Source organism: Barbus barbus (assembly GCF_936440315.1).
Source record: "Barbus barbus genome assembly, chromosome: 15".
NCBI lineage: Eukaryota > Metazoa > Chordata > Actinopteri > Cypriniformes > Cyprinidae > Barbus > Barbus barbus.
Window position 1 is genome coordinate 23,043,953 of NC_136743.1, and position 23,600 is coordinate 23,067,552.

General features: G+C 36.0%; 1 protein-coding gene across 1 annotated transcript; it reads left to right on the top strand.

Moving 5' to 3' along the window:
- Nucleotides 1-5: 5 nt before the first annotated feature.
- Nucleotides 6-17,510, top strand: LOC306881130 (ecotropic viral integration site 5 protein homolog). Its single transcript, XM_079435048.1, has 22 exons — nucleotides 6-367; nucleotides 786-902; nucleotides 1,072-1,103; nucleotides 1,270-1,317; nucleotides 1,418-1,485; nucleotides 2,738-2,870; nucleotides 3,173-3,267; nucleotides 5,156-5,309; nucleotides 5,383-5,607; nucleotides 5,697-5,771; nucleotides 5,845-5,970; nucleotides 6,735-6,878; nucleotides 7,411-7,500; nucleotides 7,650-7,741; nucleotides 7,831-7,891; nucleotides 8,027-8,080; nucleotides 8,171-8,290; nucleotides 8,857-8,994; nucleotides 9,086-9,235; nucleotides 10,902-11,048; nucleotides 12,323-12,406; nucleotides 16,797-17,510. Exons 7-22 carry the CDS (start codon nucleotides 3,173-3,175, stop codon nucleotides 16,944-16,946), a joined length of 1,905 nt encoding a protein of 634 aa, XP_079291174.1. The 5' UTR covers nucleotides 6-367; nucleotides 786-902; nucleotides 1,072-1,103; nucleotides 1,270-1,317; nucleotides 1,418-1,485; nucleotides 2,738-2,870; the 3' UTR covers nucleotides 16,947-17,510.
- Nucleotides 17,511-23,600: the final 6,090 nt, after the last annotated feature.

The following is a 23,600-nucleotide window of genomic DNA, read 5'->3' on the forward strand; positions in this document are numbered from 1 at the left end:
AACGCATTGCATTGTGGGATATATTTATTTCGCGCTCAATTCAAATGTGATGTGATCTCCAAAGAAGAAGAAATGTGAACAGTGTATTACAGGCAAACTAGATTCGTCAGCGGGAATTAATTGAACAAAATAATTATTCGCGTTATTAAGATAAGCCAGTGGTTTGTGAATCTGTGCGTAGATAAGCTTTGTGAGCTTCGTTTCGCGTTTCAAGCGTTAGTGCCTGTGACGCAGCAAACAATGGACGACGCTGCCTGAGCAGACCCAGAGATCATTTGTCATCTGAATCATCTAACCTGTGCCTGAGATGATGCTAATCGACTGGAGCATGAGAAGATGGATTAATGTTCGACTAAGTATCGATACGGTAAGCTTGTCTTTTTTTCATTCACATTTCTACATTGTTTCCACGCATGGTTTGATTTTGGGAACGTTAAACTTAACTTAAATCCCGAGTTAGCAATTCACTTGGGTAAAATTGGTTTTATATTCGCACATTCACAACATTCACATATTTCCGCGTTCAATAACTTTCTAATTATTTGTGCAATAAAGTTATTTTTGCGGACTAAGCCAGAGCGCGCACACACACGTCACACACCGGATGCGTGCACGCACTCAGATCACTTGGACATGGTTGTGTACAAGAGGTAAAAAACTGTATAAATACTGTTCATTTTCTCACACAAACCGCTCGTTTCGTGTCTTAGGCCATCAATGTGTAGTTACGATGGGGAATTGTTTAATTTGGATTTCTCTGTGCATGTTCTTTTTCGCTCTTATAGAGACAGTGACCTATACCTGCCATTATATGACTGACAAGCTAGAACGATTTGACCTAAACATATCAAAATTGGATCTACTGAAGAAAAAAAGACACCTACATCTTGGATGCCCTTGGGGTAAGCTGATAGATACCAAATTTTAATTTCAAAGTGAACTATCCCTTTTAAGATGTTTATGCACACCTTCCTTTAATCCAACAATCAAAAACAACTTAAATAGCAAATAAGACACACATTCACATGACCTGCTTCTGATTATTATTTTTTTATTATTATTATTTTTCAGGCTGAACAATCTGATGAAGATCCGGTGCTAATGTAAGTGCTTCCCATTTGTAGTCCATGTTAAAAAATGTCAGTTCTATGATCGTGCTTTTTAATGTGTTATAATTTTGCCAGCACATGAAAATCCATAGTCATGTTCCTAATGCTTATTTCAAAAGTAGTATTCCTGATTGCTTCCATGTCTTCCATGGTCCTACAGCTGCTCCCACACTTGCAGAAATTAGATGGCCTTACCCTTCAAGCAGATGTAAGTAGAGATTACTTAAAGCATGTTGCAAATAAATGTGATTTGTTATGTCTTGGTTCTGTTAGTGATGGTTGTGCTGTCTTCTTAAAAATTGTTTCAGGTATTCACCACTCAATCTGATGTCCAGCAGTCTCTACATTTGCCAGAGAACACAACCTATAATTCTTGGTAAGTAAACAGTAAAGGTTTAGTACCTAAAATGAACATCAAGTCATCATTAACGCTATGGAAGCATATGGGTAGCAAAATTCAGTTTGAAATAATTTCAAATTCAGTTAGTAATATGCAAAATGGCAATGCATTTCTGTATTTTAATTGACATTTTACCCTAAATGTGCAAAGTTTAGTGCAAAATGAAAATTCAGTTATATAATTTACATATGATATTTTCTACAATTGTGCATCCTGTTGCCAAGCCCTGCCTTGATGTAGCCTAAAGATTGACAGGTCGGGGGTGTGTTGCATTTTCAAATACATTTCGAATGCATTTTCAAATCCACATTGACTTTATATTCATCATGGGGTATTAAATGAAAATGCAATTGAAACGTCTTATATATGAGTGTCAATGCATTTAAGAAAAATAAAAGATATTTTAAATTACAATTTTTCTACCTTTTTACTGCACCTTTGGATCAGAATGCATTCTGAAATTACAATTATCATGTGGTATTATGATGTAAAAACAGTTTTTGCTTGGACATGTTAAACATCTAATCAATTTGGGTAATACATTTTAATTTCCATTTTGCAACTTATAAAGCATTAAAATATGTTTTTAATTTGTGTATTAAAACTAGTGTAGGAAATGGCAAATGTAAATTTTATAATTTAAATAAAATTTATGTGCTATACAGTAAAATACATATGTGCACTAAATATTGCACATATGTATAAGAAAATGTAAATTGAAATATATCACCATTTTACGTATTGCATTTCAATTGAATTTTGCTACCCATATGCTTCCATGCACCCTGGTGTTGTTCTAATGCCCTATGACCTTCTTTGTTTTTTGGACCACTAAAGGAGAATAATACAAAATAAATAAAAAAAAGCCTGCTCACGCTTGTCCATATAATGGCAGTGATAGTGACCAGCATCAAGATACAATAGTATCACAGAATGTTCACATGCAACATGTCATGTATTCTAAGTGTTCTGAGGGAATGCAATATTGTTTAATGAAAATCCTGACACTGACATTGGTCTTTTGTGCTCGACTGTGCATTCATGAGATACTATTATTATGCAGTTCACAGCTATAGTTGTGAACCCTGTAAATGGGATTTCCCTGCACATATTTCAGATTTAGTTTAATAGTTATGTTGAGTTGAACTATGTATAGACAACTAAACAGAACTGCAATGGAACCCACAATAGTTTATTTGAAGTATTTTCTTTCTTTTTTTATTTTCAGGTCAATCTCTAAGCAACCAGCGGTAAATGTTGAGCAGCCCAACTTTGTCTCTGGCCTTGCAGTGCTGTTTGTATTATTGTATGATTTCAACCTCCAGTATCAGGAAGAGGTGGCATGCACCCTTGCGACTGAGGTTAGCATATTTGCCATTGATATATATATGATAGAGTGAATTGTCACTAACTTGTTTTGACAGTATTTGTAAAGTACTTAAGTATATTTTAACAAATATTTTATACAGTTGATTAAAGAGCTGAATGACATATTGCATATTTAACATTATCATGTAGTCATGTAATCACATCGTAAGTGTTGCAATTCTCTGTGCTGTCTCACAGAACTCACTTCTGTGAGATGCTGTGTGTGTATGTGTGTATTAGATATATATATTAGACATGTACATAATGTTCACTTTTTTTCTTTTCTGTCTTTTAGATGCTTTCTCGACATCAGCCCTGCATGTGCATCAAAAACCAAGAAAGGAAAAGTGACTTACAAGAAGACTGGACATGTTGTGTAAAAAAAGAACAGTACTGTAAACCCACAGGTTTCCTCTCTTCTGAAAGACTTATAAAAAATATATTTCTGAAAAACCTTTCCATTCTTTAAAAGTAAATAAGATTACTGTATTTTGAATTACTTGCTAATTGTTAATTGCATTTTACATGTTTTATATTTAAAAGAAAAAGGAAAAAAAAAACTACAGCTGGCATTTCAGCCAGTAAATTCATATAAGGCAATTGCCTGGTCTTTTCTTCAAAATAAATAAAATGTTTTAAAACTCAGAAAATATTATTTTCTCTATTTTTTTGTGAATACTGTTATGAAAAAGTATATTTTTAATTTTGTAAATCCAAGAGTACTGAAATAAAAGCAGGATTTACAGTATTCCCTGTAAAGAGCACAGTGTAATACTGTAAAAAAAAGTTATATAACAGTATAATACTGTATTTCGTAAATACAGTACAGAACTGTAAATGTTGTGTACAGTAGTAGTACTGTAAAAATACAGTATGTGGCTGGCAACCCAGCTGCCAGTATTATACTGTAAATTTACAACGAAAAGTTTTACAGTGTAATACTGTAAAAAAAGTTATATAACAGTATAATACTGTATTTCGTAAATACAGTACAGAACTGTAAATGTTGTGTACAGTAGTAGTACTGTAAAAATACAGTATGTGGCTGGCAACCCAGCTGCCAGTATTATACTGTAAATTTACAACGAAAAGTTTTACAGTGTACCGTACTGTTAAAAGTTTTAGGCACTTGTGTAAACATGCTGTAAAATGAAGATGCTGTCAAAAAAACAAAACAGATTCTCAATTAACTTCCATTAACTAAATTAATCAACATGTGGTGTGACCATCCTTTGCATTTAAAGCAGCTTTTGCTCTAGGTGCACTTGCGCATAGTTTTTCAGGTATTTGCAGGGAGGTCTCTTGAAGCATCTTGGAGACGTTGCCACAGTTCTTCTGGATTTAGTCTGTCTCAGTTTGTTCTGTTTCTTCATGTCATTCCAGACAGACTGGATGATGATCAGATCAGATCTCTGTGTGGCATACTGGCTGTTGTCAGACATTCACTGGATTATACAATTAATGGCAAAATGAATGTTTGGAAATGTGAACTGATATTTCCTACCGATACACTAGTGCAAAAGATAGAAATAACTGACATAAAACAATTTTTAGCTGGTGAAAATACTAGTGTTCTAATTCTTTTTGGCCACCACTGTAATATGTTTATCATACATTTCAAAATAGCACTTCTCAAAATTATGCTATTTATTTATTTGTTTCATTTATTTCCATATACTATTAGGCTAGATGTACTTCAAATACTGTATGTATATTACAACATTTTATATATATATATATATATACAATGTTTTATATAATTTTGTACAGTTTAAATGTTGACTTCTTTTGGATTATTGTAAAGCAGTGGTTCTCAAACCTCTCCATGAAGTACCCCCAGCACTGCATATTTTGTATGTCTCCCTATATCTGACACACCCACTTCAGGTCTTGCAGTCTCCACTAATGAGCTGATGAGTTGAATCAGGTGTGATAGATGTGGGAGACATAGAAAATGTGCAGGGCTGGGGGTACTCCAGGACAGGTTTGAGAACCACTGTTTTTTTTATTAATGGCAAGGATTAAGTCATTCATCCCTAAAGCCCGAGACACACTGCACAATTTTCGGCTGTCCCAGACAAAAGATTGGCATCATGAAACAATCGTGGCGAATCAGAAATCGCCACAATTGTTTCACGATGCCAGTCTTTCGTCTGGGACAGCCGAAAATCGTGCAGTGTGTCTCGGGCTCAATAATTAATCACTCAGTTCTGTTTGATGTATGAACTTGAGAAGTTCACATCAGATCATTTATAAACAGGCTATTTTTCCTCAACAGACTGCTGGAGACTGACAGTAAGTCTCTGTACCCTCTGAATGGGGTCCTGCAAAGTCCAACCTCACCCAAAACCTTCTCTTTTGAGGATGACATATGGGGTAATGTTATTAAAGAATGGGACGACTGGTGCAAGAGAAAAGAGGGACAGATCAAGGTAACCAACTCATCGATCCACCAGTTTCATGTCATGATTTCAGTCTCATCACGCCGTACCATTCTTCCCTCAGGTGCTGATCAGGAGGGGTGTCCCTGCTCACCTGCGGCCCGCTGTGTGGCAGCTGTTGTGTGACGCTCAGAATGTGGCCGTGCGGCAGAAGTACTCAGATCTGCTGAAGAGCTCGTCTTCCTCTGAGACTCTGATACTCAGAGACCTGACACGTATCCTCCCTCAACACCAGCTCTTTCACAACAAGGTTGCTACCTGCCAGAAACCACTGTTTAATGTGCTGAAGGTTAGACGACCGAGAAACTCTACCTGTGATCATATGGAAAAAACTTAGGAATTATGCATTTAGATAACACCATGTGGCTTTAATTACAGGCTTACTCAATCTTAGACCGAGAGATTGGCTACTGTCAGGGAAGTGTGTTTATTGTAGGCCTATTGCTCACACAGGTAATGAATTGCTTTTTTAAATGAAATTGTAGTTACAAATTGTAGTCAATGAATTGAGATGATTACCTTTTAGATGGCTGAAGAGGAGGCCTTCTACATTTTTGTGAGGCTAATGAAGGATTTCAGAATGAGGGACCTGTACAGATCCAATATGGTTGAACTCGGCTGCTGCATTCACCAGTTTGACGCTATGATTAAGGTAAATGCTTATAATTCTGCTCTTTTTAAAAGCACATGGATTATTTGTCAAATGTCCTTTCCAAAAACGTTGAGCTGAGTAAGCCACATAAAGCATTTCACAAACGATCTGCTAAAGTATCTTTCAATTTCCTGACAAATGTCAGATTACTGAGAATTGCACATTTGACAAGAACTTCATTGCAGATGTCCAGATTTGGTGTTTCCTAAGAAGGGGATAGTGGGGTAAAGCTGTGTCACATTTTTTTAGCTACCTGTTGAATGTTGTCCTCTAAGCAATGAGAAATTAGAATACATTTGTCTATAAAGATGTCTTAGTATATTTTATATATAATACAAAAAAGAATGAATTTTCTGCAGTCGTTACTCCAGTTTTCAGTGTCACACAATCCTTCTGAAGGATCATTCTAAATATTCTGATATAGTGCTAAAGAAATATTTCTTATTATCAATGTTGAAAACAGTTGTGTTTTCTGATAACTGATAACTTTTTTTTTCAGGATTCTTTGAACAGAAATTTTAAAATAACAGTATTTACCTATTAATTCTTTAAAGAATCATGACCCTTGTGAATTGCATAGTACTGTATGTGATATTTGTTATTTGACCTAAAAATTTACTTGGCCATAAAATGTTGTTTAGCATTAAAATGCTTACCAATAGATGGTCACATGAAAAAAACGGAACACAGTTTTGTAGCTAAAGGGGGCGACACATCTTACTCCACTCATCTGTTGTCTGAAAATATTTTTCTCCTCCTGGCAGGATCAACTTCCTGAGCTTCATTCCCACTTCCAGACTCAGGGTTTTCACACCTCTATGTTCTCCTCCTCTTGGTTTCTCAACATCCTCCTCGCATCTTTACCGATCAGAGCTGCCATTAGGATTTTTGATATCTTTATGTGTGAGGTACAATAAATCACGTCACTGCATCTCATCATAACCCATCACTTCACACTGCATGTCTTGTAATTTCTATATACAATTTATAGATAATAGATAAGAAATAACCAGCCAGTGATATTTTAGTATTATTTATATTCTATTTTAGTGTTTTGGATTAGCTTTTATTTTAAAATTTTCAGTTCTCATTTTAATTTTAGTAATTATGTATTTGTTTTTTCATTTTTTTTGTTAATTTTTTTAGATTTCTATTTAACTTTATTTTATTTCAGATTTAGTTTAACATGAATTTGAACAGTTACAGTCTGTAACAGTAATTTTAGTATTATATCTTATTTATTTCTATCAGTAATTGCAGAGTTTAGGTTTAAGTTTTCTTTTTTTAAATTCAAATTTGTCATCTAATATTTTATTATTTTATTTTACTATTAATTACAGAAAACTTTTTAATATTTTTACTTTTACCTAACAATAACAACGGCAGCATCTAAATATTATTTGACTGACAGTATCAGTGTTTATATACATGTGTTTGTAGGGTTTGGAGATCGTGTTCCGCGTTGGTTTGGCTTTACTTCACATGAAGCAGACAGAACTCATCAAGCTCGATGTAGAGGGAATGATGAATGTAAAGCAGCACCTCAATGAAACTAAATTTAGTTTTTGTTTGCCACTTGCTAGCGTTACGGATTTTTTAATGTTTTTACAATCATTATGTCTTTGAAATACTGCCACTTTGAATGTTCTTGGTGCTCAGAGTGATTCTGTTGTTTTCAGTGCTTGCAGAATCTGGAATCATGGGCTTCAGATCCTGATAGAATCATTGAAGCAGCATATCAAATAAAATACAACCCCAGCAGAATGAAACAGTATGTGTTTTTCCTTCCATTTTTGTCTTGTTCCCATGTTTATATCCAGTTGCCTAAGCAAACAAAATGATTGATTTTATTGGTTTTAGATTGAGACAAGAGTATGCATCTATCAAGAAAAAAAAGCTGGAGGAGCAGGAAGAACTAAATGTGAGTGCTTGTTTGTTTCTCTTCATATGATATTTCTCAACAGTACAGAAAAATCGGTCTTCAGATTATGAATCAAAAACAAAGCCATTTTCAGCCACTGAAAATGCTTAGTCTGTTCTCTTGCCTTATCTCAAGGGACTTTCTTCAGAGAACAAACATTTAAAGCAGAGGCTTGCCTTACTGGAGAAGGTAAGTGTATTGCAGAGCCTATGTTAATGTTGATGATTTTTTTTTTTCTAAAGATATGTTCATGCTCTTACTCCCACATGTGCCTACCAGAGGTGCTCAGAAAAACTGGTGTCACAGCTGAAGAAAGAACTGGAGAAAACTCGGCTAAACACAGCCAGGTCACAAAGCGCTTTAAAAGAGATGCAGACAAACATCTTGCAAATGGAAGAGGTCAAAATGAAGTCAAATCTTCCATGCAAACTTGTTTTACATACATTAATATGAAGTATTAAGCACAGTCTTTGAGTGCTGCAGTGATGACCTAATATTGTAGGCCAACTCAGAAGTTAGCATCCATAGGTTTCTGCAACAAAAAAAGTCAGTAGGACTTTTCCATTGTATTTTGGATTACTGCAGAAAATAAGCTTTGCATCCAATAAGCGTTTGTTAATCATAGTCTTCACAAATGAACACAACTATAATGGATTTTAAAGCCTAAATACAATCATCATGAGCAAAAAGCTAAATGTCACCATCGCTAAGCTCTTTATTTAAAAAAGAGAGAGGTTGAGTTAGAATAGTTTTCAAAAGCATGATTGACTTCAGAACGATGGAACCAGAAGTACTCAAATGCTAACTCTTTTCCAGGTTATGGCCTACAAAAATAGGTCATCCTTAGTTTATTCATAGGCTAAAGTGTTAAAGCATGTCAGACATCACATGCTGATGTTTAGACGGGTTTGGGGTTGCTTCCGTAATCAAAAATGTGTGTGTGTGTGTGTGTGTCTGTGTTGTAGAGCAGCGATGTGCCTAATGAGGACAGTGTGATGTATCTGCAGACGAAGCTGATCAGCTGTAGATTGCAGGAAGCAGAGGCACTTACTGAACTCAAAGTGCTAAAACAACATATTAAAGACCTAGAGGAGAAATGGCAGGTAACTTTGGATGGGGATAAAGAAAAGAAGATATTCAGTGTTCAATATACCATAAGTAAGAGTTATCAAAACCTCACTGTCTCTCTCCCAGAGGCAGCAGGTGCATCGCGGAGGTCAGCAAAAGATCAGCAGTGCACAAAACGAACTGCAAGTGGAGCTGTTAAGCAGAAGACTAAAGGAAACATTCACTCAAGCCACGCTTAAAGAGAGCCGCCACAGACTGATGAAGCTGCAGACAGAGGTTAAAACCCTCAGCTGATAATATCTGCTGGTTTACAACTGTAGAAGAGTTCTGATCGCTTACTCCTGTAACTGGTTTTAAGTAAAAGCTTGACACTTAAATAGGCTACACTATAATATTAAGCGCATTTAATATATAAATTATATATGATATTATAAAAATAGGCTATATAACCTATGACATTCTTGCATTTGCACGCGTGCACGGGGATAACCACTGAGACGTGAATAACGAAAGCCTAGCCTAGATTAAAATTTGAGTCTCTCCAATAAACCAATAAAAGTCCCTCTCTTTCTCACATGCATACAGGTCTGCAAGGTGAGATAATTCTTTCTCAGACGCTATAAATACCATTAAAGTGTGGGAATTAAACCGCGCTAGTAGCGTTGCTTGAGCAAACCATTGGTGCGCACACTGATCATCACGAGCCGCTGAGGACACGACGCAGATCAAGGCAGCAGCGCAATCCGTTTCGCTTCAGTCGTGCTGCGTGATAGAGAGGATGACGGCTTACAGTCTTTTTGCTGTATTTGTTGTCTTTATCTTTCCGAAAAAAGAGGAAAAAGAAATTGCCGCAATCAGTCTTTGAGCTTTTAAACTGTTAACTTTAACACAGCCAGTAATGTAAGCGTCGAATCAGACTTCGGCCTATTTATAATATTGACCTTCGTTTCACACTTCTGTGATGTTCAACATTAAATTATAGGCTATATATACAGACAGAAACAGAAAAGTTTAATACTTTATTGCAAAAATAAATTATGAAACAATGAACCAAAACTATTGAAGAAATATAGGTTATTTCTTCAATAGTAGAAATAACCTATATAGTTGGTTATTTCTACCGAAATAACCAACTTTGTGATTGATGATTATGCTTGAATAGCATGGATAATAAGTTTCAAATGTGAAATGTATTAATTAGTTTCCTGTATTAATTTACTTACGTTTATGAATTTTATATTGAAATCAACGTTACTTACAATTTCTATAATTAGGCGATCAGTAGGCTACTCTATTAGGGAAAATTGTTTAATCGAAAAAGTTAATCTTACACCAATTTTTCCAGTGTGCTTATGTGGCTAGTGGTGATTCATTATTCACAATGATTAACTAGGAAAATAAAAAAATGGGACCTCGCTTGCTTATAATATTAAATAATATGTTATATTATTTCGTTTAATATAGGCCTACAATAAAGTTATTTAAAACTTTTTTCTTTACATCATAACTATTTATTATAATAATGCATTTGATTCAGGTACTGCATTTCATTCAGTATTTGTCTTTTCCGACTTTTTTTTAGATAAAACTCCTTTTTTGTTATTTATGATTTGTTTATTTTATTTTAAATGCAGACATATTTCAGTTACCAACATAATTTTTCCATGTCATTGGATCATGATGAAACATGCTGAGGTTTCAAACTGATTCTTATCTCTGATTGGGAAACATTACAAAGATGTCTAGAAATGTCTACGGGAGCAAAAGACAGGGCACCTAAATCAGATTCTGACAAACTGAAATCACATACACAGTTAGCACTAATGCAAATCAATGCTAAACTATGTCCTGGCATAAACATGACCTAATTCAATCCTTTTATTTAAACTTTCAACCCGTTCTCATTCCCGGGGCGAACGGGTTGAAACTTTTCTCACTACAGAACAAAATTTACAGTAACCAGCTAAAACGAATTGAAGCGCACATAAACAGCCAGCAAGATCATCTACAGGAGCTGACATCTCAGAACCAAGATCTGTGCAGCCAATTACAACAAAGCAGACGGCAGTTTTCAACTGTTCAATACAAGGTAACACCACACCTGACATCATCTGCTATTTGACAGTCTGGAGGTGTCTTAATTACAGTATCATTTACCCTCACCGACTTCCTTCAGGCTAAATTAATCCTGGTCTGGACAAAGAGCATCATTAAATTTCTCTCACTCACCCCTTAAATGAATATTTTAGGTTGAGCACAAGTTGACAGCATTTGTGGCATGAAACCACAAAAAGTGATTCCCAACTGTCTACACTTTTCTTCAAAAAGCACAAATCTGGGTTACAATGAGGCACTTACAATGGAACTGAGTAGGGCCAATTCGTACATGTTAAAATACTAAAACACTGTTTCAATACGTAAACGTAAACAATATGAGCATTAACATGATTCTGGTGTGAAATAACACAGAACTAACACTTTACACTTTTCTGTGTAAAGTTATATTCAATTTTAAAACTTTGTGACCATGACAACACAATGCCATGAACACTAAAATATGATCGAAACAGCACTACAGTCAAATAATACACACGTTTTAATAAAATAAATAATGTAAGTGTTTGTATGAAATTTTAAACTACACATTTATGCTTTTAAAACCTCTAAATATTAGCCTCATTTACTTCCATTGCAAGTAAGCTGATTTTTTGGGATAATTAATATTATGCCAAAATGCAGTCTATTTAGCATAACTAGCAACCCAGAATATTCCTTTAACTCATTTTCTGACTGACAGTCACTGACAGATGAAATGAAAGCACCTCACAATACAAGCCTTTTCCATGAGCTTTAATCACAGTGAATATATACAAAAACATAGTTCATTTGTAAAGCTCAGATCAGCGACTGTTCCATTTATTCATCACACATGACATATGACACACATGTGCAAGAGTGGCCTGTCTGTTGATCACCCAAACAGCTTTGAGGGAACCTGTGTCTTCTGCTTTTCTAGAGTCAGATCTATAATAACATCTTTCTCACTCTACTGGCCAAATCTTCAGATGCTGGCGTAGCTCACACACTCCACATTGCACTTGTCTCTCAGCTCTTTTATGCAGAAGTGATTTTGCAAGAAAATGCCAACACTGTATCTCACTTTACAGTGATGTGAAACAGACAACTGCTTGCATTAATGTCACTGCAAAAGAGTTCTGCACCGTATGGGCTAGTCTGGTGCGATGAAAAGATTCGGATAAGTTTAAGTCTAATTTCAAAGCACTGAACGTTACTTTACTGCTCATATTGTGGCTTCATTTGCTGTGCTTCGGTGAATTTAAGAGGTGTTTATCTTTTCCCCAGCAAAACGAAAAGCAGGACAAAGAAGCAGCAAACTTGACCATCATTGCAGTTCTTCAAAAGCAGATCACTGAGTTACAAATTCAAGTATGTTTGACCTTTTTCATTTCATGGCACATCAGTTTCTCTTTTTGCACTTCAATAGGCCCAGCAGTGTACTTATCCATATAGCTTCACAGACTGAATGTCAGTTTTGCTCACGAGTGATTGGACAATCAGTATTTATGGTCATTTTAGCTCATTCACAAATGAAAAGTAAATGTCTGTCGTTAAAGAGTTAAAGCACCCCAAAAGTAAAATGACTTATCAGTTACTCACCCTTAATGAGGTTTGCTATCATGTGTCAAGCAAGTATGGTTATGTTTCTGTTTACCGTATTTGATGTGGTCTATGTGATCAGTGTTTATATATTAAAATATTAAATCTGTTCATCATAAAAAGTGATCAAAAGACTTGGATTAAACCGCTCAAATTAATATGGATTACTGTTGCAATGTCTTTATGAACTTTTTGAAAAATCAACTTTTGAAAGAAATTTGACTTTCAGTGAAGGGACAGAAATGTCTCAGGTTTCATTAAAAATCCTTATTTGTGTTTTTTTTAAAGATGAACAAACGTCAGGCTCAGAGTTACATGACAATGAGTAATTCTTGACAGAATTTTTATGCCTTTTGAAGGTTTAAAGTTGCGATGATACAGGACTAATGACAGCTTTTTTTCAGTATTGTGATGTACATCTGAGCGTGAAGGCCTGTCCAAACCAAAGACGATAACTATTACTATAAAGTTTTAATAATCCTTTAAATTCTAGGAGAATAGAAAAGTCCAACACAGAGGAACGAAGAATAGTCTGAATCACCTTTAGAACATTTTTACCAACTTATCAGCTGATGAATGATAGAAAAACTGGCACCCAATCAGAATCTACTCAACATGAAAGAGCATGAGAATGCAAAACAGTGGACACCAGAACCTTACAAAAACATCTGTTGGGGTGTACGATAATATAGTTATCATAATAGTTATCTTTCTATTTATCGTTCTTGGCATGAATGGGCCTAAACATTTTCATGAAAGAAACAATGTAGAGTGAGGACTTGGTTATTTCTATCGGAGTTATAACATTTTAGGAGGAAAAAAAGAAAGAAATATATATCACATACATTCAGTTATTTTACGTGTACAAAACCAGTCTGTTATGCTGCATGATATTGCAAACTGGTATTTGTTATTATTTTAATTTATCATTATAATCATAAACACACTGGTTTGTAGTGAAATAGTTTTACAGTTTACTGCACTGTTACTCTTCTAGTTATTTGCCTATTGTGCTTAATGAAGTGAGAGTCTCACACATTCACAGAAAATAGCTTACTTCTGGATAACATGCAGTTACAAAATGGACAGGATTACAATTAGTCTCTGTGTTACTGTGCCAGAAGCTACATAGTGAAGCTTACACATGTATGAGCATGCTAATACTAAGTACTACAGCACATCAAGGGAAAAGGAAACCAAAACGAAACTTCTGACATAAAATTAAATTAGTCAAATACACGTGTCCCAATAAGCCATCAGAGCCATGATCACGCACGCATGCTTTGGAGCCAAGCTTCTCCTTATTGAGAGAACATTTTCTCAAATAGCCGCACAATGGCCAGGAAACTCTTAGCACCTCTCAACACGTCTGCCTCCATGTGATTTGTAGCACCCCACTGTTCAGTAGATTTACAACCAGCAACCCCGGCGTACAGGTTCACGATGAGCATAGCTGATTACAAAGATAACGGAAGACCTCCTCCCATTGTAACCGGTTAACCGTGCTGCCTGATTCATTATTGTCTTGCCACATAGCATTGTCAAAAAGGTGCTAGTGAGATAAACTGCTGTTCACATGGTGCAACAAGAAGAGAATAAAGCCACGTGACAAACAATCAGCCTGCAGCTAACATACATGGATGAATCATCAGTTCTGGTAGTTTTAGTTTGTGATTTCACACATAGTAAAAAAATCCAGTTTTTATGACGTAAAAAATAACTGCAGCCTTTTTTCACATTCTGGGCGAAAGTAAAACATAAACTTGTACTTCGAAGATTTTCAACCATGTGATCTCATGCTATTATTACACTTACCACTATTTAATAAAAAAAACTTACACTATAACAGTCACAAGAAAAATAAATTATCAATATTTATGAGAACTTTTATTTGAATATTGATTTTTTTTTTCATTCTTAAAAATGTACAACAACATATAAAATGAAAAAAAAAAAAAAATTTATGAAACCTACATATTTTTCTAATAAAAACAACACCAAAACAACATCAGTATGACTCTAGAATGTTTTCAAATAAAATATATAAATTTTAGTTGAATAAACTCCTTTTTCAAATTTAGACTACTTGGCATGAAAACCTTTGCTCTACGATGATTCGGGCTGCAGTTCATTTGATATACTTTTTTTGCGATGTCACTTGCATTTATTATCTGTTTAAAGTGATTTCATGTTTAGCAATAAAATTCAGTCCTAAAAGTGGAAAATATTAAATATTTTATTTTATTAGTTTAATTTATACATAATTTATATTTTATTCTGTTATTTTCATATTTTCTATAAAAAATTATATAAAATATTGAAATATTAAATATGTTTAATAAATTTGTTTTATTTGAAAAAAAGAAATTACCTCTGGGTCAGAAATGACCCAAATGCATTGTCAAGTCAAGTCAATATTATTTGTATAGCGCTTTTAACAATGCAAATTGTGTCAAAGCAGCTTTACATCGGCTTGATATAAAGCCGGGTGGCTTGATAGCAACTTTACAGTATTTAGACGGGGAAATAGTTTGTCGAAATAGTGTCATCCTCCTCTGGCCAGACAAAATCAGCAGTTTAAATCTAGGCTAAAGCAGAATCAGATTGCAAAGGACTCATCTGGTTCCTGTGGTCTTGTCCCGATGGCCGTCTTGGAGACAGGGTCTTCACTGGGGATCAGTCTCTGGGGCTGATCTAGGTGTCCTGGCTATAGAGGTCATCTCTAGGTGCTGATCCACTATCTGATCTGGATAAAGTCTGGATCTGGGTGGCTACGGTGACCTCGGAATAAGAAAGAAACAGACTAATATTAGCGTAGATGCCATTCTTCTATGTAGTACATCAGGTGATGTACAATGTAACAAGTACATCAGGTGTTTTGGGAAGTGTTCCCGGTTCCGGTTGACCTAATTAATGCAGCCTAACAATACTTTAACGGATTTGAATTATAGAAATTTACAGGTTAAAGAGATGGGTCTTTAATCTAGATTTAAACTGACAGAGTGTGTCTGCTTCCCGAACAGTGTTAGGCAGATTGTTCCAGAGTTTGGGCGCTAAATAGGAAAACAATCTCCCGCCCGCAGTTGATTTTGATATTCTAGGTATTATCAAATGACCAGAGTTTTGAGATCGCAGTGGACGTGAAGGACTATAATGCGATAAGAGTTCACTCAAATACTGAGGTGCCAAACCATTCAGGGCCTTATAGGTAATTAGCAAGATCTTAAAATGTATACAATGTTTAATAGGGAGCCAGTGCAGTGTTGACAGAACCGGGCTAATCTAGTGTTAGAGCTATCAAGTATTAGACAGTGATCTAGGTTATTGCATGCAAAAGTTTTTGGTCCAATAATTAACACCTTTTTTTAACTAACACGTTTTTTCAGAATTTAGCAGTAAGAAATTGCTAGTCATCCAGTTTTTGATATCAACTATACATTCCGTTAGTTTTGCAAATTGGTAAGTTTCATCAGGTCGCGAAGAAATATAGAGCCATAAATATAACACCATGTTTCCTAATGATATCTCCCAAGGGTAACATGTAAAGTGTGAAAAGAAAGTGGCCAAGTACTGAGCCTTGAGGTACTCCATACTGCACTTGTGATTGGAATGATACCTCTACATTTACTGCCACAAATTGATGGCGGTCAGATAAGTACGATTTGAACCATGCCAGTGCATTTCCTCTAATGCCAACATAATTTTCTAGTCTATTTAAAAGAATGTTGTGGTCGATAGTGTCAAACGCGGCACTAAGATCCAGTAGCACTAATAGAGAGATACAACCACGATCAGATGATAAAAGCAGGTCGTTTGTAACTAATGAGAGCAATCTCAGTACTATGATATTGTCTAAAACCTGACTGGAAATTGTATAAGTTAAAGCTCAGAGTAGTTGCATGACACAACACACACACATTTCTTGGACATCTTTTAAAACCAATAACTCGTTTAATACCTATTGTGACGCCTGTCCCGAGAGCCTATCAGCGTCGCCCTGGCAACCGAGGAGAAACACCTGCTCCTCATCATGGCGGGCTGATCGGACCCAGCTGCTGCGGCTTAGGGGAGCGCTTTATAAGCCGCGAGAGGACAGAGGACGGTGAGCAATGCCTCCAGCAAGTACCGCCGTTAACGTGTGTTTTCTTGTGCCTCATAGACAGCTCTGGATAGCCGTTCAGCCCACCACCTGCACGAAGTCACCGAGCACATCACGCAGAGTGAAAGAAGGACGCCAACACCAGAGAGGAAGAAGACACCGCGCACCAACGACAAGCACATTTCCGGCACTGTTCACTTTATTCAATAAATTCACTCTTCGGGGAATTTTCTTCACCCTGCACGGTTGTGTGATTCTTCAGCCCGTTACACTATGGATATTTTTTCTCCAATATATGAAGATGTTTGATTTTACAGACAGAAACTTTTCTGTAGTTTTGATTCTGATGCATAAATTTGCCAATGATGTTTCCTACTCTTCCCTTTCTGTAGCGAACAGAATCACTGTCAGTGGTTTGAGGTCTGGTGAGAAACTGCCACTATCAGATAACCTGTAGGTGTGAGCGCCCCTAAACACCTCCTGCTTGCTGACTGATTTTCTGTGGTTTTGGTGGCAAGGGGAGCCAGTCTGATTAAATTGGATGGATACTTATTTTTTATAATCTGGTTTGTTACTGATAGCATTGTGTTTAGCTCATAAATGTTGTAGTGAAAACTCTTTGGGAGATTGTGTGACAGCTAGAAGTTCTCATATCAGTCTGTACTGATGTAGAAATATACTGCTGTTGTGTTTTAAGCAGCAATAAAAATGTATGCATTCTCAACATTAATTCCCACAAGCGTGGTTTTGAATTGAGAGATGTGTGTGGCTATGATCAATGTCTCCTTATTTAAAGAGCTGCTAAGCCATACGCCATCTCTGATTGCTCTCTGGTTGAGCTGTAGTCTCAAATTTAGAAATAACATTGTGGTCGTGAAAGCTTGTATACGTCTCATTCTTTCTTCTCATAAAAGTGAATGCTCTGAGAACCTTGTAACCTCAAACCATTATCACGGCTACTTTATGCAGCTATTTCAATCACGCACTCCCTAAAGAGATGCAGAAAGTCTCTGCTCTAGAAGAAAGCAGAGAAAGAAAAAAATACGTCAGTGTTTCAGAAGTATTGACCTATTGCTGCAGTCATAGTGTCTGTTCAAGTCTGTCTTTGGTTTCCTGTTCTTGATGTGAGGAGGAGGAGGTTTGTCACGTTTACACTCTGTGCTGCGCCGTGAGAGATAGACTGTCTTTACTTTTAACTTTACTTCACATTTGCTCTTTATACTGCTAGCTTTAATCTTAAAAGACTGAAGACAGAGGACAAATGAGTTGGACTTTTGTCATAACATCAATTCTAAGTAGACAACGGTAGCAGAATATTAAAAACGTTTACCTTTTTTAATAAATTTGAATACATCATTAATTTAAATTCATTTAAATTTTAAAATATTATAAAAAATAAATATATAAATAAAATAAAAATAAAAATAAAATCAAGAATTGTTAAATGCATTTAAATTAGAATAATTAGTCATCCCATTATTATTAGTTATTCATTTAAAAAAAAAAAACACTTACTATTGTACTATATATTTAACAAAACCAATCTCTAAGACAGTGAATGCAAGTATCTGACTCTACAGATAACATAGTGACATGTAAAGACACACTAAAACTATTAATAGGCCTGCAACAGAATATTAAGAAATAATAAACCTATCAAAGGCAAGATAATACATAAAGAAACAAAAATGCACTGAGGATTTTTATTTTTTTTGCCTAAATATGTGAGACATCTTTTTCACTTACTGTGGCAATTGTGGTTAATTGTGGTAATTCTGCATATGCATACAGTATATCAGTGTAGAAACATTCGTGCTGTGTGCCTTAAAGGGATAGTTCACCTAAAAAATGAAAATTCTGTCACCATTTACTCAGCCTCATGTTATTCCAAATCTGTATGACTTTTCCTTCTGTGCAACACAAAATATTTTGTGTTCCGCAGAAGAAAGAAAGTCATGCAGGTTTGAAACTATGTGATACGATATTTTTGAATGGACTATCCCTTTAAAGCTGTCAATATAATAAGCCCTTAATTGTCAGGTTCTGTATGTTTTCAATCAATATGAATATGTAGTCTTTGTGTAATACAGGACTGATCTAATTCTTTACAGATTCAAAGCCTCTCCAAACATACTACGTCATTTTCTCAACCCGCACTGAGGCCTTCCACATCCGCCTCTCTGAAGCACAATGACACCTAAAAATGGACATCTGCCCTTACGTCCAGTCATCCTGTCTCCAGAAGCACACCATCCGGTGAAGATGTTCTATAAAGAGCACTACCCACAGCTGCAGTGTCTACTATGAGAGAGTCTTCACAGCCCCAGCTGTTAATCATGCAGCAACACTTGAAGTGTCATGAGCAGAGACACACTGTGACAGCTTTGCCATTAACACTTGAAAGTGACAGCAAGATTTCTCATTCTTACCAAAGAAAAAAAAAAGTTTGTTCAAAGTCTTCGATCTAACATTCAAGTAAACATCACAAAGCACACTGTAAAAGAGGTTTTAGTCATGGTCCGCCACAAATATCTTACTACTGGATAGTACTGAAAATCCAACTGATTGAACAACAGTGATTTCAGCTAAATTAATCTGTATTTGACCCAGTGTCACTGGCGTCTATAGTGTTTTCTCTCTGCGTGTTTCATATGTATAAGGACTTTGTAAACTTTATGAACCATATATTACTTAAATGGAAATATCAGCTCATTTTAAAATATTTTTTTTATATTGTTCTCACTGTGTTGTAGTCATAATAATATAAGGTTATTTAGGCTATTAATTGATTTTAATCTGTCTTTTCTTTTATTATTTTCTCTTTATTTTCTTATTGTACTTTCTTTATATTTATAAAACGTAAGTCTCAAACCTACAAATATAAATTAAAAATATATTTTAATTCGAAATTGATAACACGTTCATCATAGAAGAGGCATATTCAAGTCATTGTATGGATTGCATTTGAATGTATTTTTGAAAATACAATAACACCCAGCGTTGGCTGAAATGTTATTCCTGGAAGAATAATTGCAGAAAACCACACCTGGGGCAAATATAAAATCGTCCCACACAGACAAGCCAAAAATCCTAATGTGATTTAGATCAGTATGGGCGTCTACAGTAATCAGACTACATCATAACATCCAGTTCATAGAACAACCATTTAGTTTCTTTTTCAACTGGCATTCAAATGCATGGAGTTACTGTATGTCGCTGCAGGCACTTACAAAAATTGGGTGAAATGTTTGTGAGACACGATCAAACACGGTCGCGTTCAGGAAGTTAAAATGTGTATTTAAGGCGCGTGTTTGCGCGGAGGCAGGTCATCAGTAGCGGAGCACAACAGCGCAGCGCAACAGGTGAGTCCCGTCCCGACTCAGGACAATCAGTTTAGACCGACAGCGTGCAGCAGACTTTAATCTTGATGGATGCATTACTTTCTCTTGCATCGATTTCTAATTGCATTTTCATTCGAATAGAAGGCAGGAATTAAGCTTTAAAAATGTTCATTTTGGCTAAAGATTCAGTTCTCTTGACGCATTGATCGAGGTAAGTATTAAGAAATGTTAGTTTCTGCACATACTTTGCTAGCTAATTCCAACTTTATGGAAAAACGTTAAGAGATTACTTGTAGTCACACACTGAGTGCGCACAGCCGGTGCGCCAAAGTTTTTCCCATTCACAATCTGACTGGTACCTTAGTTCATCATTCGCTACTAAAGTTTTATACAACGTCTCCGTTGGTCTTTCAATGCTGTAAAATTTTGATTCGGATGCAGACAGAACATTACATTGCCTAATGCAGGAGTTTTCAAATTGGGGTCCGGGGACCCCTATGGGACCAAGGGGGTGCTAGGGGAAAATGTCCGATTGAAAGAAAATTTTCAATAAATAAAACAGAAAATAGAAATCAAACAAAATGGGAGAGGTAACATTTTATCGAAATTTACAATAAAATTATTTTTTATAGCTATTGCTTTCTAAAGACTAATCTGAAATGAGATGAATCACTAGCCTATTTGATTCTATTTATAGGCCCAGTTTGAACTACTTTTGTGAAACATTTATAATATTTTGTTTTATTTGATTATTTATAGTTATCGTTCCTTCCCTTTTCATGCGCATACGGCCTAAAGATAAGTTGTACAGTATAGGCTATGTATTGCATCATATTCTTGTCGTCCCTGTCTCCTTTATCTTGTTCATTGCTTTCAATAAAACTGCTTTAGAGCAGTATTTTGTGTAAAAAGTGTTGCTATACAAATAGCATAGGCTACTTAATTAAAAATGATTCTTCTCAGGTTTATACAGAAAGTCAACAGAAAAAGATACATTATGAACTACAACTTTCAATTTTCCAGATATTATAATCATTTCTTTTGGCTTTAGTAGCCAATTACAACACAAAAGCCAATTATTTCATTTGTAACGTAACATGTCTGTATGCATGAAAATATAGGCCTATAGCTCATGGATGCTATACAATTGTCTAAATGAACTGTCACATTTTATAAAAAAAAAAAAATAGTTTGTCGTTTTCCAACATAATTGCAAGATCAGTAGAGGTAGCCTATAATGCTGTGTCACATATAGCCTAAATGTACAGAGAACAACCAATTAAACATTTTCTTTACTACTTAAGTTTTCTATTTACTATGATATTAGCCCATAACCTGAATAAGCATCCCATTGTGCGTGAGACAGAAATGAAGGTGCTATTCATAATTCTAACCTTTTCAAATAGGCTAATCAAATTGTCTTAACTAGGCTATTTTAGGTGCAGCCTTATTATTAGGGAAATAAATATACAGTTTTAGGCCTAAATGCTTTTTGAAACTGTTTGTACTTGTATTTGATGTTCCTTAAGTCTCGACATCAGGTTAACGACTAAAACAAAACCAATTATTTATTGGCAATAATACCCTGAGCTCCATTGCAGGCCGTTACTTGGAAGTGACGTGAGGTTGGTAGCCTATATCACGCTGACAGAGGATCAGTTTACTAAACATGGCTTTGAGATCAAGTTGCCAAGAGGCAGCCTATAGCAAAGTGTGCCGTGCAGTGCCTCGACTTCAAATCATTTTTGCTTTATTTGGGAGATTTTGATTGCAAAAGGCTGCACGGTAGAGATTTGACAGACCGGTCCTATTCAGTTCTGTGAAGATCAGGTGCACAGGTGCACATTTTTTCACACCAGTGCTCTTGATCTAAATCTATTTTGCGCCATTTTTAGGCAGGATTGGAGAGCCGTGAGTGATTGGTGACCCTGAAGCTGATAACTGAGAGTAAACATGCCGAGGTCATTTTTGGTGAAGAGCAAACGGGCGCACAGTTATCACCAACCCCGTTACCTGGACGACAACTGCATCCCAATTGAGAAACTTCTCACATGCCAAGGTATGAACTACAGGTCCAAATTAATCAGGCATTGAAAAGAGTTAAATAAAATAAAGATAATGCATTGTGAATTTTATTGGGTTTAGAAAGTCAAATGGGGCAGATCCCCGAGAGCACGGTGGAGGTGGGCAATCATTCCCCTAAGGCCAGCATGGTGTGCACAGCGGATCATTCCTCTCAGCAGTCCCCGCTGAGCTGCGAGGGCAGTGTGTGTGACCGCTCATCCGACTATGAGGACTTCTGGAGACCCCTGTCATCGGGAACCTCTCCAGGTTGACATGTTGTCATTCTTTCTTAAAAAAAAAAAAAAAAGTTACAAAACTGTCACTGCGGCAGTAGACTACACTTTAGATAGCCTATGATGCACTTTAAAAGTTGGCTACTAAAAGACTAGCTTCTAATAACCTACGCACCTTTGCTAGCATTTAAGTGTAAATACGGCATAATCTACCTTTTATCTTAGGGTACCGACCCTTTGACAGCTTTATAACTTTTTTTGGGGAGTGTATCGATTTTACAGTTATGAAAACGCTTGTGCACCATACTCATTAAGCTTTCCTTTTAAAACATTTCACTCTAGATCTGGATAAATGCCCGGTGTCTTCTCCAGAAGACTCTCAGCCCTTCGACATGACTTTCCGTCCATATGTTTGGGCCCGTTCAACGTCCGAACTTAGACACCTCATTCAATCCTGCAACCGTGTTTCTGTGGATTCAGAGGCATCAGTGAGGGTGTTTGATGCCATGGACAGAAGGCCGGGTGACCATCTACTCATTGAACAAACACAATCCGGGCGATTTTACCAAGACTATGGCTCTCTGAACACTAATTTGTTGGACAATAGAGGCTTTTATGCCGACATCAAGATGTCAACTAAAGTAGCAGAAATTGACTCGCAGTCTGATATTATGTGCACACGTCTTCAGCTAAGCGGGTCGTACAAATGTGTAAAATGCACTAAGGTATCAACATTTCTATTATTTAGTAACTTCTAAAAAATATATTTCTATCGGCAGCTTGTCCTTAACTATTCGCTCCAAATGATCTATGAGGCCTAAATGTAAAAGAATAGGCTAGTTCAAATAAATACAACTTTCATTTTAAGAAATTCACAATTAGTTGGCTATTTGTCTAGAAAACAAATTTCCAGTATTTAAGCATATAGTAGGCTATTTAAGCCCGTTCACACCAAGAACAATATGCTATATCGTCCAAGGCTCTGTTTATTATAAGCGCACGCTACAGTTATGCCTTGCCATATCTGCCGCTATCAAATGACTGTTTAAAATCAGAGAGTTTTGTTTCTTCTAAACTTGTTTTTGTTCTTAAACAGGTGTTTTCCACCCCTCATGGGCTAGAAGTTCATGTGCGGCGGTCACATAGTGGCACGAGGCCCTTCGCGTGCGAAATCTGTGGAAAAACTTTCGGCCACGCAGTCAGCCTGGAGCAACACAAAACTATAC